Source organism: Saccopteryx bilineata, chromosome 2 (assembly GCF_036850765.1).
Source record: "Saccopteryx bilineata isolate mSacBil1 chromosome 2, mSacBil1_pri_phased_curated, whole genome shotgun sequence".
Taxonomy (NCBI): Eukaryota; Metazoa; Chordata; class Mammalia; order Chiroptera; family Emballonuridae; genus Saccopteryx; species Saccopteryx bilineata.
This window is the reverse complement of record NC_089491.1, coordinates 26,997,539-27,015,772: the sequence shown is the minus strand read 5'-3', so window position 1 is coordinate 27,015,772 and position 18,234 is coordinate 26,997,539. Positions and strand designations below refer to the sequence as shown.

Here is an 18,234-nt window from a genome sequence, read left to right as displayed (position 1 = left end):
TTTCAGACCTACAGAGGTTGAGTGAATGAGTTAATAGTGATCCAGAAAAGCAGACCCGGAGTTGCTTACATAGTTGGGCTTTGTACACCAACTATTTACTCTTATTTCCCAAAGTTTTGCACCTCAGAGAAGGATAACACAGGAAGGACAGGAGGAAAGGAGCTTAGAAAACAAATTACTTAACTGTGCCTCAGTCAATGTTTAGTGTCCTGTAAAGCAGTGGTCCCCAACCCCCGGGCCGCGGACCGGTACCAGTCCATGGGCCATTTGGTACTGTTCCGCAGAGAAAGAATAAATAACTTACACTATTTCCGTTTTATTTATATTTAAGTCTAAACGATGTTTTATTTTTAAAAAATGACCAGATTCCCTCTGTTACATCCATCTAAGACTCACTCTTGACGCTTTTCTCGTAAGTTCGACAATTATATTTAAAAATACCACAGTTTTTACGCCGGTCGCATAATTTTATTTTATGCATTTATCCATCCCACCCTAAAGGCCGGTCCTTGAAAATATTTTCTGACATTAAACTGGTCTGTGGCCCAAAAAAGGTTGGGGACCACTGCTGTAAAGCACAAAACTTAGATAATTATTCTGGTATGAATCTGAGGTGTGTAGGAAAGTTTGTCCATCACCACGGACCTGACATTTTGTTATTACGGATTTGTTTCTTAAATTAGTTATGTTTTTTAAAAACTATCATAATGCAAATTCCACTCTTACTTCATCCTCTGAGGTTGATAGGTGACTTAGAAACCACTTGTGCACAAGAACTGTATTGTTTATAATTGGGAACAAATTGTAACTGACTTAAATATTTGTTAGAAAGGGAATAACTTGACCGGTGACTTACTCATACCAGAAAACGAGTGCTACTCGAAGTGCAGTCGTCAGTAGGCAGCCTCATCATCATTGGGAGTTTGTTTAAAATTTGTTCTTAAGTTCCAGCTCAGCCCTCCAAATCAAAGTTATCTAGGAGGTGGGCCCCAGAAATCTGTATTGTAACTAGCTCTCCTGGTGATTCTTAGGCTTCCTGAAGTTTGGGAAGCCCTGATGTCCAGTGCCACAGGCCAGCTAAAGCATGCAGTATATATTTATATTAAGTGAATGTGGTTTCAGGGCTTTGCTGTCAAATGTAAAAAGCAGATTGCAAAATGATACAGGTAATAACCATAAACCAAACAAAAACCACAAACAGCATTGAATATCTTATGGGTATGCATATTAATGTGTAGAAAAGCAGTGGCAGAGGAGGAATGCACTAATAGGTGGTTTCCTCGGGGGAGAGGAGAAGTGGTGAGGTGGCATCAAGAATGAGGACAGTGGTTAAAGGATACCTTAGGCTTAGCTGTGTGATCTTTAAAAGAAATTTTAGAGCAATGTGCAAAAATAGCACAAATTATTCTGTAAAAGAAAGATGATGAAGAGGCCAATCCTACTAGATAATAAAAAGTATTATACATGGTAACAATTACAGTTTAGGATGGCTCTTGCTAGAAAAACTGCTCAAATAGTTGGTAGACTAGAAATAGAAGAGAATACTTATAGGGACTTAATATAAGATAAAGATGTAATTTCAGACCACTGTGGGGATAAGGCTGTTGGGTTAAATGCCTAGCCTTCTGGAAGTGCATCACATACCTTACACTCACAAACATAAATTCCAGATGAATAAAGATTTAATGTAAAAGTGAAACCATAAACTGGAAGAGAAAATGGGAAAAGTAAAAATAATCTTAACCAAAAAAAGTTATAAAAAGGGAATGATTAATAAATTTTACTACAGAAAAAATTTAAGTGTTGGCAGCCAAACTAAAAATTTCTTAGTAGGAGATTGATGCAGAAGCTGTGGTTGTACTAACATGAAATAATTATTAAGTTAAATAAAGCACAGAAGAGGACATGGGTCGTCATTGTATAGAAACTGGTAGCAGTGGTTATACCTGGACAGGAATCAAGTTTACCTCTACACATGTTAGTTTTACTATTTCGTTAATGAAGATACTGTAAATATTATACCAAAGTGTTGTAACAACCATATTGGGTATTACGATGCCAGGCACTTTGCTAAGCATTTTACCCGCAGTAACCCTACACACAACATTTTGGCATACATGGATACTATTGTTGACCTCACTTTATTGATGAAGAAACTGAGCCTTGGATACTATTGTTGACCTCACTTTATTGATGAAGAAACTGAGCCTTAGGAGATAATTTATGAGTTCAAACTAAGTGTTTTCCCTTGCTTTTGCTATGCCACAAAGGTTTTCTCAGAACTGAAGTGCACTGTGTGTGTATTTTTAAAATTAGAAGAGAGTTATAAGTGTGTCAGCTTGTGTGCATGTTTTAATCTAAACTGCTAACTGCTACCTTTACTTCTGTAAACTTCAGTTTATTTGTCTTTGGCTTATTCTTCATGGTCTTTTAAAGTCTTATTTTTGTCTACTTTGTTTTCCAGACTTATGTGCAGTTGCCCAACAGAAGCAGTCTAACCTTTCAACTGATTTACTTTCAGTTACAACTTGGCTTTGTCCCACCTCTGCATTTTTGCTTATGCTTTGTTCCCTGACTTGAAGTCCTTTTCTTTTTCTTTCAGTTTTTGTGTTTAAAACTTACCTAAAAGGTCTAACTGAAATTCCATTATGTAAAGACTTGCCAGGCCTTTCTAGCTCAGTGCAGTTTTTACATGTGCTTTTTATTATGTACTGCTTTTGTTACTTTTCCTGTGATTTGACTTATAGATTATTTAACTTCTCATGTAAATTCTTTCAGGGAAATAGTTATGCGTTATCTTTTTTTGTATTTCTTAAATAGTAAGCTATCTGTGAGAATGTTATTTGATATCTTTGGATATTTAAAATGATGGATTTGCAGAACATGATGAGTAGTGAGATTGAGTCTTTCCACCTGACCTGTGGTGGCACAATGGATCGAGCATCAACCGGGGATGCTTGAGGTCTCTGGTTTGAGACCCAGGCTTTTCCGGTAAATGCACATACAAGAAGAAATACAAGTTGATGCTTCCCACTCCTCCCCACAACCTTTGTTTCTATTTCTCCTCTCTAAAAACCAATAAATAAAATATTTAATAAAAAAGAAAGATTGATTCTTCCCAAGTTATAAATGTTATAGATAAAGCTTTGGGGTTTAATTTAGGAAACTTTAAATACCATTAGCCAGACTTTTACATTTAATTGAAATCAAAGACTCTCTTTACAAATCATTTATTAAACTTTAATGCACATTTTACATACTTTCTGATAACGATTTTCTAAAATCCTTTTTACAGTACATTGGGAGATTCCTCTCGGTCCAACCTTTTTGAGGATGCAACAAGTGCCCTTGGTAAGTGACTACATTGTAAATAAGTTTATAAGAGATAGGGAAGAGGTTTAAGTTTTATATTTCTAGATTATTATATTTTTATGGTTGCTTATAATTTAGCTGCTAAATGATTGATTTAGATAATTATTCAATTAATGTTGCTAAAGACTTTGTAAATGTTTTATACAATGACTTTTTTAAGATGGGTTTTTAAAATTTTCAGTTCAGTTGACATTCATTATTATATTAGGTTCACATATACAGCATAGTGGTTGGACATTTATTTAACCTCGTCCCCCCCCCCATAAGTGTTGTACCCACCTGGCACCACACATAGTTATTTCAGTATTACTGACTATATTCCCTATGCTGTAGTTCACATCCCCATGACTGTTTTGTAACTGACAATTTGTGTGTCCTATATTCTATTTCTTAACAATATATTGTAGGTCTGTTCATGTTGTTGGAGGTATACATTGTATCCTTTAAATTGTCCTGTTAGAGTTAAGCATGTTTCTAAAAGCAAATAATTTTTATGTTCCAAATGTGAATTTTAAATGAGATCTTAACAAAGTTTGATCTGTGTACAGGTTTATTATAAAATGTTACTAAGTCTGTTTCACCCTTCATCTTTATTCACCTCCAACCTTTATGTCAGCTTTTAGCCTTGTAGGTTCCCATCTACATCTTGTTACTTATATTGTACTTGCAGTGAAAGTGCCTCTTTATCCCACCTTTTAACTTTATCTGTTGAATAATGTCTTTCCAGCTTTCCTCCAAACTGAATATGTCACAATCAGTCCCGTCCCCCCCCATTTTTTCATTGTAACATCTGGCACACAGTTGCTGCTGTGCCTGCTAATTATTGGTCTCCTTGCTAATAGTCCCACTCGTGCCATTGGCAGGAAACGGTAGAGAGGGAGAAGATTGGGAGTAGTAGGTGGACACAGCAGCTTCAGTGGTGTCTGGACTTCCGGTTTCCTCGCTTAGCTGATGCAGCGGCAGCAGAGTTGAAGCAGCAGTAGTGTCTCATAAAATCTGAGCTTGGCCTTCTGATCAAATTGCACTTGAACTGCATGATGCCCTAGTGCCATTGAGTGTGGCACACTGGTTTCCCATAGCATACAGGAGCAAAACAGGAGCAAAATAGTTGATTAAAGAATCAGCCTAAAGTTACCTGGATATAGCAAACTCATATTCACATTTTTGAAGGACTGTTCTTTGGGATTACCCTGCTGCCAAATGAGCATTCATGTCCAATCAGGAAAACAAATCACTTTCAAATAGGGGAAAGCTTAATCTTAGGAAATTGTTGCAGACATACTGGAAGGGCTTGAGAAGGTTACCCAGGTATCAGTGAAGTGCTCTGTGGCCTCAGAGCTAGAACCAGCTGGCATTTGTCCCTAAGGCTGCTGGAGGTTTTGCTGCTTCCGTTGAGATGCATTGATGCCACGAGCATGTGCCCAGAAGTCCAGAGCTCTAGCCGCCGATGGTCATGTCTTCCCTTTTCATCTTGTATCTCCTAGAACAGCCGTTCTCATCTGTGTGGTCTCGGGATCTTGGGGTCTTTATGATCTTACCTCCTTAAATCTTGCATTTACCAGTCTTGACATTGATACTCTGCTTCTTTACATTTGCTTCTTTGGCTTCTGTGATACCACTCTTTCCCTGATCCATACTTCTGACTGTTCCTTCTCAGGCTTTCGAATTAATTCTTTTCATTTTACCTGGCCCTTAAATAAATATGCATTTTTTATGGTTCTGCTTTTGGTTTAGTTCGAAGTTCAAACTGTGGGAATGACTGATATACTATACTGCTCACAAAAATTAGAGGATGTTTAAAAATGAATATGAAGGGATAAGGTATCCCCTAATTTTTGTGAGCAGTGTATATACTACATAGAATTTCCATATAAAGGACTCCTAAAATTTTAACTCTAGTACACATCTCCCTTTGAGCTCCCAGACTCCTTCTTTAAACTGCCAACTTGAAAATCTAGTTTTCCTTTTGTTCCAGTTGACTCATCGTTTATTTCCTCATCTGATTCTTTGCTTCCTTCCTTGTTTGTATCATCATGCACTCTGTACCAAAATACTGGCATCCCACTTGACGCTCAGCCTCTCTTGGCCCAGTGCTAGGAGTCCTCTTGCTCCTCCTTCCCAAAGTCTCTGGAGTATTTGTTTCTACTGCCATTTATTTGCTGTAGTTTATGTCCTTAACTCACTGATATTCTTGAATTACCTGCTTCTAACTGGTCTTTTCTCTACCATTGTGGGTTTTCTAGAACATACATCTAAACATGAGGTGATTGTTGGTTCATTTTATAGCTCCTAAGTGACCTAGAAGATAAATCCAAGACTCTTGTGATATGTAAGACTCTTTATTACTACTTCTATAGCCTCTTTAGCTCTGTCTCGTGTTGTCCACTGTCCCTAATTTCTTTATAAGTCATTTGTCTTTGTACTTTTTAAGATCTAAAATGTATCAAATTACTTATAGGCTTTTTTTCTTTCTTTCTTTTTTTTTTTGCTTTTTTTCTAACTTGATTAATTAGGAAGCATAGAAGCTGCCCACATTCCTTGGCTCATAGCCCCTTGCTTGCCCCATCATTCTCAAAGCAGCATAGCATATCTGACCCTGATTTTGTTCTTTCTTACATCTATTTCTGTGATCCTCTTATCCACTTCCCTCCTGCTTTTAAGGACCCTTGTTTACTTGTGGCCCACACAGATAATCGAGCCTTATTTCCCTATGTTAGCTGATTCGCACCCTTAATTCCCTCTTTCCAGGTTACTTAACATATTTGTAGTTTCTTGAGATTGGTGTGGGGGCATTTATTCTACATGACACATACATGTTGTAGTTTATACTGTTATTTTTTTTTGTATTTTGTAGTACTGTGGTGCCTGAAACATTGTATACATTCAAGAAGTATGTGGAGAATGTTTAGTCATTAAATATTCTTTCTTTTCTTCCCCCCTCCCCCCCCTGCCCCGCGCCCACCTTTTCGTAGTGACAGGTCAGTCTTATGAGAATATGGTTACTGAGATCATGTCAATGGGCTATGAACGAGAGCAAGTGATTGCAGCCTTGAGAGCCAGTTTCAACAACCCTGACAGAGCAGTGGAATATCTTTTAATGGTGAGAAACATTTTTTCTTCATTCTAGTTGAAGACCAAAATCTCAAAGAAACAAAGATTTTAAAGGAACAGTAATAATTTACAGAATAATAATGCTACATATTTATATAATGCTTTATTTATTTTTTTTTAGTGAATTAACATTTTATGTGGGTAAAATGACCTCTTCTAAAGGATTTTGATGATTTTAGTTTCTAAACAACATGGCTGACTGACTTGTAAAGTTGGCTCTTCATCTGGAGTAGATCCTTCTATCCCAGTTAGGTCGTCCTCAAAGGCTGATAGCTGGTGGGGTGGGGCATTTTTTTCTTTTTTTTATGTAATGTAATCTAACATTTTAATAGCTTTTTTGACTGCCAGCATAATCCTTGATTACTATTTAGAGCAAAAGTTTCAAGTTAGAAGCCCAACCCAAATTTTATGTGATTTACAATATTATATTAGTCTCAGGTGTATAAATAACAGTCATTAGACATTGGTATACATTACAAAGCCTTTATTCTTTCTGTGTATACTGGGAAATGGGACTGTTCATCATTATAATCTCTTATTCAAATGGAACATTTCCTCTTCTCTTTCCATAATCTGAGGAATTTTTTTTTTAAGTGAGAGGAGGGGAGATAGTGAGACAGACCCCCACATGCACCCAGCCTGGGATCCACCTGACAACCCCTGGCACCTGTGCAACCAGTCAGCTATGTTTAGTGCCTGAGGCCAATCCTCAGACCCACGGAGCAAGAGGGGAAGATGCTCAAAGCAGTCAAGCCACTGGCTGCGGGAGGGGGAAGCAGATGGGCACTTTTCATGTGTGCCCTGACTGGGATCAAACTTGGACATCCGCACATCGGGCTGATGCTCTGTCCACTGAGACAACTGGCCAGGGCCATGAGAATTTTATAAAGACATTTTAATAAGTTGTATATGAGAAGTTTTATAAGTCATTTGCATCAAAATAGGTTGCTTCAAGTCATAGTGCAGTTTTAAGGTAAATGCTACAAATTTAGAAAAAAAATCACCTAAGTAACTATTTAAGGTTACTTTATATCTGATTTTGTAAATTTTGAATAATCAATTTTAATGTTTAATATGTGGTGTTTTCTGGATGACTCTCAAAACCATGGACCAGTAGAGGAGATCCTCCTTACATGGTCACTGTCATCACTGGTCCATCTCCGTTAGACTTTTTTCTTGGGGTCATTTCAGAACTGCCATGTGTGCATCTAAACCTCTTTCTTTGGATGATCTTAAGCCTAGGGTTACAAATACAATTATTTCTAAATTATAAAATCCCTTCATACCTTAGATCTGTATTGTCTGTTATGGCACTATTAAGTACATATAGCTATTTAAATTTAATAAAATTGAAATTTTAGTTTCTGAGTAACATTGACTGCATTTAAAGCTCTCAGTAGCCACGTGTGGCTAGTGGGTATTTTATTGGACAGCATGCTATAGCATATTTCCATCATCATGGGAAGTTCTGTTGGACAGTGCTGCCTTATAGAAATGTAGGTTCTTCTATACCACACTCAGGCCAGTTCTAATCTAATACAAATCTAGGCAGCTTTCAGATAAGTCTTGGTCCTTTACTTTTAATTAAAGCAGACATCTGCTTGATGCTTTTGTAAATTAGACAAAGATATTAAATATATTAATAAGTCTTTTATTCTGTGTGATATTTAACTAACTTTAAGTGATGGGATATTTTAAAGCTTGGAAATTGTATTATAGGGAATCCCCGGAGACCGAGAAAGTCAGGCTGTGGTTGACCCTCCTCCAGCAGCTAGTACTGGAGCTCCTCAGGCTTCAGTGGCTGCAGCTGCAGCAACTACGACAGCAACGACTACAACAACAAGTTCTGGAGGTAAAGTGGAGGCCTTTGGATGGGGAGAATATGGTCCGGAATTTGTACTGTAAAATAATTTAATAGGAGGTATTTGAGGTGAGGTTTATTCCCAGAGGTTTGGATAGCTCTTAAAGCACATTCTCTTCATTAGTATTACAGAAGGGCCCAAAAGCAATTCTACCAAGTAGATGTAAAAGATACTCTGACTTTTATTAAACATCATTGCTCTAGTTTTAGTAGAGTGTGTTCTGAGGAAGAGATGGTTCCCAGTTTGTGTTCTCTTTCTCAAGCCATTTCAAATGGTTTGTTCACCTTGTCTCTTTCTTTCCTTATAAATGTTATAAAATGTATATAATTTCAAAGCCAGTAATATCTTAGTGATTATTATACAACCACGGACATAAAACCTTGAAAGGTTTAAAATCTTGTATCTACAGGTGAAAACAAACTTGAATTCAAGTGTCTACTGGCCAAAGTCCACATTTCCATTGCCAGAAGTTTGACTACAGAGCAAAGCCTAGAGCCTTTGGGAGGCCCAGTAATTACGTAGTGTTCTCCTTTATTCTTTCTTTTGTATATGATAAAATATTCAAACTGTTATTTATTTATTTATTTATTTTTGCTTTTAATACCGTGAGAGAAGGAGAGGCAGAGACAGACTCCTGCATGTGCCCTGACCTGGATCCACCTGGCAAGCCCACTAGGGGGTAATGCTCTGCCCATCTGGGGCATTGCTTCCTTGCTCAACGACTGAGCTCTTCAGCACCTGAGGCAGAGGCCCTGGAGCCATCCTCAGTGCCTGGGGCCAACTCGCTCCAATTAAGCCATGGCTGTGGGAGGGGAAGAGAGAAAGAGAGAGAGAGGGAAGGGTGGAGAAGCAGATGGGCGCTTCTCCTGTGTTCCCTGACCAGGAATCAAACCCAGGACATCCACACACCAGCAGATGCTCTACCACTGAGCCAGCCAGCCACAGCCCACACAGTTAATTTTGAAGAGGACATTCCTTGATGCATTTTCTAGCTATAGTTGTAGCAGTCAGTTCTGGTTGAAACAATTTCTAAGCACTTTGTGTACTTTGTGTACAGTCTCCCAGAGGACAGGCTATTCATTTCTTGAGATTCAACATGGATTGGAAAGAGGAGACCATAGCTCTGGTTCAGACTGAGGGTGCTGTCCCATTCTGTAGCACTTACTGAGCAACTTAGTTTGAATCTTTTCTTCATCTGTAAAACTGGTGTTACCCAAAGGAGAATAAATGTTCATGTTATGCGGTCATTTTAATCTGAATGATTGTCTTAAATTAAAATTTAGGAAATTAAACCTAAAAAATTATTATTCATTGTTAACCTCAAAATCACAAATTTTTTTTGCAATTTTTGATTTTATATAGCCAGATAAATACCACCCCAAACAGGCACAAGTTCTAGGTCTTAGATTTTATACTTTATTTGGCATTATTAATATTTATTACTATAAAGGGATTTTGGACTAAAGAGTTCTAAATGTGTTAGAATTAGATTGTCTTGTGGCTTTATCTCATTTATAGATTATAAATGTTTGAAATTCAGTGATAATAATAAATCTTCTTATTATAATTTAGTTTGTATTAATAAAACTCCGTCTGATCTGCAAACCTGGACTCTTTAATTATTAAATATAGGGGTGGGCTAAAGTAGGTTTATAGTTGGGAGTATGTGAAACACACAGTTTATTCTTGGATTGTTATTTATTAATTTGTGTTTTTCCATATGAACAACTGTAAACCTACTTTTGTTCACTCCTCTTTTGAATTTCCCGGGAATTCAAGCCCAGATTTGAAGGTTTGGGTTGTTACAAAGCAGGTTTTCTTGTTTTTGTTAGTTTTGGTATATGTTTTCCTTAGAATTTTTGAGCAACAGTAACAACTTTCAGTGCTTCGCATTTTGATAGGGAGTGCATGCAGAGCACATGCCCTCGGTGTCATTTGGTAGTGTTGAGTGCTTAGGGCAGTTGTAGGAAAACACCTTTTTTTAAAGTGTTCTCTGCTCTACGTAGCTCATGGGGATTCATTTCTGTGGCATGTGTCTTGGAAATTGGTAGAGTTTGAAGATTTTGTCATTATTTACTTCATTTAATATACATCTGAGAACTCATTAGTTTACTTTCCAGTGTCTACTGTCTAAATTAATGATTGTACCAGTTCTTTGTATATGTAATTGCTACTTTTGTTTAAAAATGTTTATGTGTATTTTAGGACATCCCCTTGAATTTTTACGGAATCAGCCTCAGTTTCAACAAATGAGACAAATTATTCAACAGAATCCTTCCCTGCTTCCAGCATTGCTACAACAGATAGGTCGGGAAAACCCTCAGTTACTGCAGGTAACTGTTTAACCAGTGTTAACCTCAGAGTGGGGTTAGAATGTATCACATTTTGAAAAAGTCCCTAAGCAGCTCCACCACCTCTAAACCATTCTTCTACGCTACCTGCAGTAGAATATGCTATATAGATCGATGGACTGAAAAAAGAGTTGGGGGTGGAGTTTGGGTTAATTTTAGTTGGTCAAATAATAAATTTGGGAAACACTTTATTAAAGAGTCTGAGAATCTCTTCAGCAAAGCAACTGTTAAGTCTTTTTCCCAAGCTTATTATTAGTGGAGCACTGCCTCTTAGAAAACATACTGGTGGGACTAATCCTTAGTTCACAAAAGTATTTGCATTTTGTACATCATTGTACAGCCTGCTAGCATGGAACACATGTAAATTGTTTTTTCTTAGTTGTCAAGTAGTTTTTTAATATTGATTTACTTTTATTTTTTGGTGAGTTATATTTGTGAAAGAGTTCGGATTCTCTTAATTCTTGACTGTTTACCCCACTCAAAAGAACTGAGTTTTTAAATAATATACAAGGAATTATATCCTTCCAAAGACTAAATAGTCTAGAATTATTCTAAAATATTAGAGTTGCAAAGTTATAGCTTCTCTTATTTGTATTTAGAATTCTTATTTTTTTGAAGATAGTTTATATCAGTGTATTGTTTTTTTCTGTCTTTCAAATCCCCACAGCAAATTAGCCAACACCAGGAGCATTTTATTCAGATGCTAAATGAACCAGTACAGGAAGCTGGGAGTCAAGGAGGAGGGGGTGGAGGTGGCAGTGGAGGAACTGCAGAAGCCGGAAGTGGTCACATGAACTACATTCAAGTAACCCCTCAGGAAAAAGAAGCTATAGAAAGGGTGAGTTTAAGTAAAATAACAATTCAGATCTTTAGTTGTATTTCAAATACTCAGTATTCACATGGGGCTAGTGGCTGCTGCATTTGATAGCACTGATACAGAGTATTTCCTTCACAAGAGAGTTCTTTCAGAGCCACACAGAGCTCTGTCCCTAGGGATTGCAGTCCCGGCTTCTCTGCCCTGCTCCCCCATCATGTCCTGTGAATCTGAGGCTCCAGCAGAGGACCAATCTAGCATAGAGTAGTTAAAATAGATGAAGAAAGCGATCTTTCGTTGTACGTCCAATTTAAGATTACCAATTTAACTTATATTTCAGATTTTAGCTTCACTGCTGTCACTAAAATGTCAAATAGATATGTATATGAATTAAAAATGTTGTACAGTGAACATCAGACCCTGGTGTCCTAATTCTCCCGTCCTTACCGGGTTGCCCTGTGTACATTGTGGCACTGCGGCAACCTCGTCTTTATGACACGATGACTAGTCATTCATCCTCTAGCCTCGCTGTTAACACTGTAAAGAGGGAATCACTGTACTTGCCCTGTTACATAAAATGTTCTGAAATGGAAATTGAGTGAAGTGCATTTGAACTTAATACTTAAAAAGTCATCCGGACAATAATTTGTCCTTTTTTATGACATAGACATACTAAGTGTTTGAGGTCTACACTTAGTATTTCTTAAAAGATTCTTTATATACTGGGCTGGTATTTTCTCCTGTCAAGTAACTGAAGTGAGTAAATGACACCTCAGTTCTATAACAACTGTGTAATGTTTTGAGGTCAGGGTTATCAGTTTTTGATTTCTGTGTTGGAGAAATTTTTTTTGTTGCTGTGCTTTTAATGTCATACCAAGAGAGCATTGCCTAATACAAAATGGAAGGATTTACTTATCTTTTTTCTGAAGAGTTTATAGTTACTATTACCTTGAAGTTTGTCTTGCATCTGGCCATCCAGGCGCCCCAGTACCTATTATTGAAAATACCACTCTTTCCCCACTAAGCTGTCTTCGCATTCTTACTAAAAATCAATTGACCATAAACGTGAGGGTTTATTTCTGGGCTCCCAGTTCTATTCCATTGATCTCTATGTTTATCTTTTGACAGTACCTCACTGCTTTGATTACTGTGGCTTTGTAAAAGTTTCTATAACTTCTTTCAAAAATATTCTATAGTCTTCAGTTGGTACTTTTTTGTGTTAAATTTATTCCAATATTTTTATTGTTTTTAATGCTTTTATAAGTGGAAGTGTTTTCTTAATTTCAATTTTGGATTGCTCATTGCTAGCTATGCAGAAATACATTGCTAGTGTACTGATCCTACAGCTTGCTATTTTCCTGAACTCGTATCAGTTCTGAACCTTTGTGTGTTCCTTTGACTTTCTATATGCAAGTATCATTTGCAGGTAGACAGAGTTTTACTTCTTTTGTAATACGGATATCATTGTTTGTTTGTTTTTTGTGCCTAGTCACTGTATCTGGAGTCTCCTATGTATTGTTGAATAGAAGTGACGAGAACCAACCATCCAACCATGGGTGTCTTATTTTGGATCTTAGGGGAAAACATTTCAGTCTTTCACTATTAAGTATGATGTTAGCTGTAAGTTTTATTAAATTTATTTCAATGTGTTGAGGAAGTTCCCTTATATTCCTAGTTTTTTGAGTGTTTTTATCATAGAGATGTTGGATTTTTGTCAGATGGATTTGCTGTGTTTATTAAGATGATCATGTAGTTTGTTTCTTTTCCTGTTAATACATTTTATTATGTTAATTTTTTTATATGTTGAACCTGCCTTGTATTCCAAGGATAAATCTCACTCTGTCACGGTGTATAATCTTTGTATAATCTAGAGATTTGGTCTGTTAGTGTTCTGTTAAGGATTTCTGCATCTATCTCCATAAGAAATCCTGGCCTGTAGTTTCCTCGTGTCTGCGTCTGGTTTTGGTATCAGTGTAATACTGGCCTTACAGAATGGGGTGGAAAGTGTTCCCTTCTATTTAGAAAAATTTATGAAAAAATTGGTGTTAATTTTTCATTAAGTGGTTGGTAGAGTTCACCAGTGAAGTTTTCTTGGCTTGGCTTTTCTTTTGGGAAATTATTTGTTCATAATATGTCCTTATTAGTTTTTATTTCTATAAAAAATAGTAATGTTTTTATATTTATTTCTGGTTTTAATAATTTTAAGTCACATTTCTTTTTTCCCTTGTCAGTTTAGCTCACATTTTGTGTCGATGTTGTTGATTTAAAGGGAAAACATTAACTTTTGGTTTTGTTGATTCTCTGTTATTTTGCTGTTTCTATTTTATTTACACTGCTCACAAAAATTAGGGGATCAGGGAATGTGCAGATACTCCAGTACTTTTAGCCTTTTGTATCGTGCATCTTCACCAATGAAATAAAAGTTGGTTTTGCATCTCATTTGCATAATTGAACAACTTTCTTTGATTTGTTTGCTTTTCTGATATTGTTTAATAAAAAAATCAAATGCATCTTTTTTTTATCACTTCATATTCATTTTGAAATATCTCCTAATTTTTGTAAGCAGTATATTTTCTCTTGGGTCTATTATTTCTCTCCTCTACTTTGGAATTAATTTCTTTGTTTTTTAGTTTGTTAAGGTGGAAGCTTAAATTATTGATTTGAGATCTTTCTTTCTTAATGTTGATGTTGACAGCTATCACCGTCTCAAACCCAGCTCCACCAGCATCCCATGAGTTTTGGTGCTTTGTAGTTTTGTTTTGTTTGCATGTGGTTTTGTTTTCATTCACCTCAGAGTATTTTCTAATTTCCTTTGTGATTTCTTCTTGGATCCATTTGTGATTGTTTTAATTTCTGCATATTTATGAATGTCTCCAATTTCCTCCTATTACTGATTTCTAAGTTCATTCCATTGTGGTCAGAGAACACTCTTTGTATTACTTTAATCCTTTTAAATTCACCAAGGTTTGTTTTATGGCCTCACATGGTCTTTATGGAGAATGTTCCGTGTGTGCTTGAGAAGGATGCCTAACCTGCCAAGTGTTCTATAAATGTCTGTTAGGTCTGGGTGGTTTATTGCACTGTTTCCTTTTTGGTCTTCTGCCTAGTTGGTGCATCCATTATTGCATGCGGGGATATTGAAGCCTCCAGCTATCATTGTTGAATTGTCTCTTTCTCCTTTCTATTCTGTCAGTTTCTGTTTCATGAATTTTGAACTCTGTTATATATGTGCCTAATGAAATCTTTCTGATGTTTTATCATCATAAAATGTCCTTTGTTATTAGTAGCTCTTTTTATCGTAAAGTCTGTTTTGTCTGATATTAATATGGCCAGTCCAGTTCTCTTTTTGTAACTGTTTGCATGGTATATAGCTTTTTCCATCCTTTTACTTCCAGCATATTTGTGTCTTTGGTTCTAAAGGATGTGTCTTGTAGAAGCATGTAGTTGGATGGTGCCCTGTCTACCTTTTACTTCAGCTAGCCCAGCTTTAATCTGGACGAGACCTAGGTAATAAAGTCATTTTTTAGTTTCTTCTCCATTCATGGATGAATAATCATGCTGCATTGGGACTTCTGCCCAGTTTTTTAAGGTCATTTCTTCATAGAGTCGCATACAGGGAGATTTGAGACAGTTTAGTAGGGGGTTTGTAAATAACGTTTGGCTGACAAATTTACATATAGTATCTAGTGAATTAGATCATTGACCTTAGTGTTTAAAGGATGTTAAAGCAGTGATTATTAGGTTACATGTGATTTTTTTTTTTAATTTTTTTATTTTTAGTGAGAGGAGGGTAGGCAGAGACAAATTCCCGCATGTGCCCTGACTGGGATCCACCCAACAAGCCCACTAGGGGCAATACTCTGCCCATCTGGTGCTCTGTTGTAACCAGAGCCATTTTTTTAGTGCCTGAGGCAGAGGCTATGGAGCCATCCTCAGTGCCCGGGCCAACTCACTCCAATTGAGCCTTGGCTGTGGGAGAGGAGGAGAAGAGAGAGAGAAGCAAGAGGAGAGAGGGTAGAGAAGCAGATGGGCATTTCTCCTGTGTGCCCTGACTGGCAATTGAACCCTGAACTTCCACATGCCAGGCTGACGCTCTACCACTGAGCAATCCAGCCAGGGCCAAGTCACAACTGATTTTTAATAGGTTAGGAAAACAAGTGTCTCGTATCACCATTTAAAGTGCTTCATAATTTAAGCAGATAAAAATAGAATACCATATATCTTGATCTCAGAAATATCATGTAATATTACTAATAAATAATTTCTATTATGGAGTGTTCCGTAAGGCAAGGAGATTGAGAATATTTGACCCTAATGAAAGATAGGACTTTCTTTACAGATAATTAGGTGAGGTCATTAAACTCTTCTCCAGTTGCTCTCATCCATATCTTCACCCCTAATATACTAAAAGCCATTTGATGTGCAAGTATCTGCAAGGCCATGAGCAACTAATTTTTAGTGTTAATGCCAGTGTGTGTAAACCAAGTATCTGTTAGTCAAATAGCTCTAACTAGGAACAAGGAATTTGTAGGTGGTTATTAAAGGAAAGGGTATGGGTTCCCTTTGGCCCCTTGGGTTGGACAATGAATCCATATTAGGATAGGGATGAATTCATGTAAAATTCTCAAAAGCTTTTTTGTGTCTTTTATAGTAAGTATTCAAGTGATGATCAGTCAGTAGTGCTATGCTAGAATAATACGTTTTCTTTCTTTTCTTCCAGTTAAAGGCATTAGGATTTCCTGAAGGACTTGTGATACAAGCATATTTTGCTTGTGAGAAGAATGAGAACTTGGCTGCCAATTTTCTTCTACAACAAAACTTTGATGAAGATTGAAAGAGACATTTTTTTTTTTTTTTTTTTTTTTTTTGTAATCTCACACTTCACACCAGTGCATTACACTAACTTTGTTCACTGGATTGTCTGGGATGACTTGGGCTCATATCCACAATACTTGGTTTAAGGTAGTAGATGGTTGGGGTGGGGAGGGAGGGATCTAGGGCATAGGGCAGGGATAAATACAGTGCATGTCTGCTTCAGTGAGCAGATGCTGCAAATCCACACAGTGTGTAAAATAATACAACCAAAAACCAGCTTTTGCAGGTCTTTATCTCTTGTATAAAGCAGTAGGGAACTTCCTAGGTCTCGCTCTTTTTAGTGTACTAGATCCAGAAATTTAGTGTAATGCCCTGCTCTCTATTTCTTTGACTTTACATTGCTTTCAGAAAGAATTTTTGCTACCTAGACTCTACAGTCTCTATTTCATGGCAACACTGGATAATGGCTTTGTGAAATTTAAAAAAGAAAATTGGAACAACTAAACATATGCCAAATTATTGATGGTTATTGTTGCTGCTTCAAATAGTATAAAATTAATGTCAAGAAAGCCCATTCTTTCATGTTAAATACTTGGGGTGGGGGAGGGAAGAAGGAGAACCTTTTCTTAAGATGAAAATACTTACTGCTATTTTAAAATCTCTTGATCATTGAATGTGAGACACTCTAACATGATTTGAGAAGCTGTACAAGTATAGGCAGTTATTTTCCTGTTTACATTTTTTGTTTTGTTTAGGGGGGAATTGGTAGGTGTCTAATTACTGTTTACTTCCATGTTATATTGCAGTAAAAGTTTTAAAACCACCATTGCATGTTTGCTTTTGATGTATCCCTTTGTGAAATGAGCACTCTGGGGCCAATGGAGAAACACGGTATTCGCTCTCCCTCTCGTTCCTCCCCTCAGCAGAATGTGTGTGTCAGCAAGTTGTGAGTTCTAACTGCTGCCTTTTTCAAAACCCATGAAATGCTGATTCAGTTCAAAATTCATGCAAATGTTTCAAAACTGGGTTTATGATATTTGTAAATGTTTTTCCTTACTAGATAAGATTGTATGACCATTGAAGTCATTAGGATTATATTGCTTTCAAAAAGAGAAAGTGAACAGAAGTTTGATCCAGCATCTTTTACTGAATTGGAAAGACTGATGAAATCTTTTGGAAGGGTTGGGATATATGGCTGGAAAAGGACTTTGGAAAATATACAATCAAGATATCTCATGGCATATTAAAAGAAAAATCTTAATAGCATTGTTGGCTTTTATTTGGATTTTTTCATCTCAGTTTTTTCTTTAGACTCTCTTTCATTGGTATTGTTATTTGGTCATAAGGAGGGGGTAGATGTCTACTTGTTCAGTTTTTCAAATCTATTTTCTGAATATAAGCAACACTATATTTAAGAGAATGTTTTCCTACCATCTGATACTGAGTTAAGAAGATGAATGGCACAGATCTCTCCCTGAGTAACTTCCTGCAATAATGGTCAGCACCGTTCTGTGATAGCTTTAAGCTCTTACATCGTGCGATCGTAACCCATCTCTTCTGAAAATAAATGAAACCATGATTTCTCCCCACAATGTTAATCCTGTAGTTTAATCTTTATGTGTTTATTCCGTAAATGCAACAGGTCTTTGGACTTTGTATTTCCTGTATATTTTATAATGAATCATGCAAAAATCTCAGGAGAATAAAAGAAGCATTTGTAAATATGTTCATCTTTCAAGGCAGAGGAGTTGGGAAGGGGGGTGGCATTTCTGGTTGGATTATGGAGTGCTTTCATTTATGACATTTTATCTGCTACCTAATTTGCTCAGAGATAGCGAAAACTGGAAAAAGGAAAGAGCAGCAGCCTCTTCCTAACTGGAAAGTGACAGCAGAAGTTGGTGGCATGGAG

General features: G+C 36.8%; 1 protein-coding gene across 3 annotated transcripts in view; it reads left to right on the top strand.

Moving 5' to 3' along the window:
• Nucleotides 1–18,006, top strand: part of RAD23B (RAD23 homolog B, nucleotide excision repair protein) — a 40,230-nt gene extending 22,224 nt beyond the window's left edge. Inside the window, exons 5-10 of one of the 3 annotated variants that reach the window (XM_066256585.1) lie at nt 3,296–3,351; nt 6,351–6,472; nt 8,203–8,335; nt 10,551–10,678; nt 11,364–11,534; nt 16,231–18,006. In XM_066256585.1, coding sequence (XP_066112682.1) covers nt 3,296–3,351; nt 6,351–6,472; nt 8,203–8,335; nt 10,551–10,678; nt 11,364–11,534; nt 16,231–16,344 — 724 coding nt within the window. In that variant the 3' untranslated portion in view covers nt 16,345–18,006. Of the gene's footprint in view, nt 1–3,295; nt 3,352–6,344; nt 6,473–8,202; nt 8,336–10,550; nt 10,679–11,363; nt 11,535–16,230 lie in introns of all 3 variants that reach the window. The other 2 variants (XM_066256584.1, XM_066256586.1) reach the window with 2 other exon arrangements.
• The last annotated feature ends 228 nt before the right edge of the window (nt 18,007–18,234 follow it).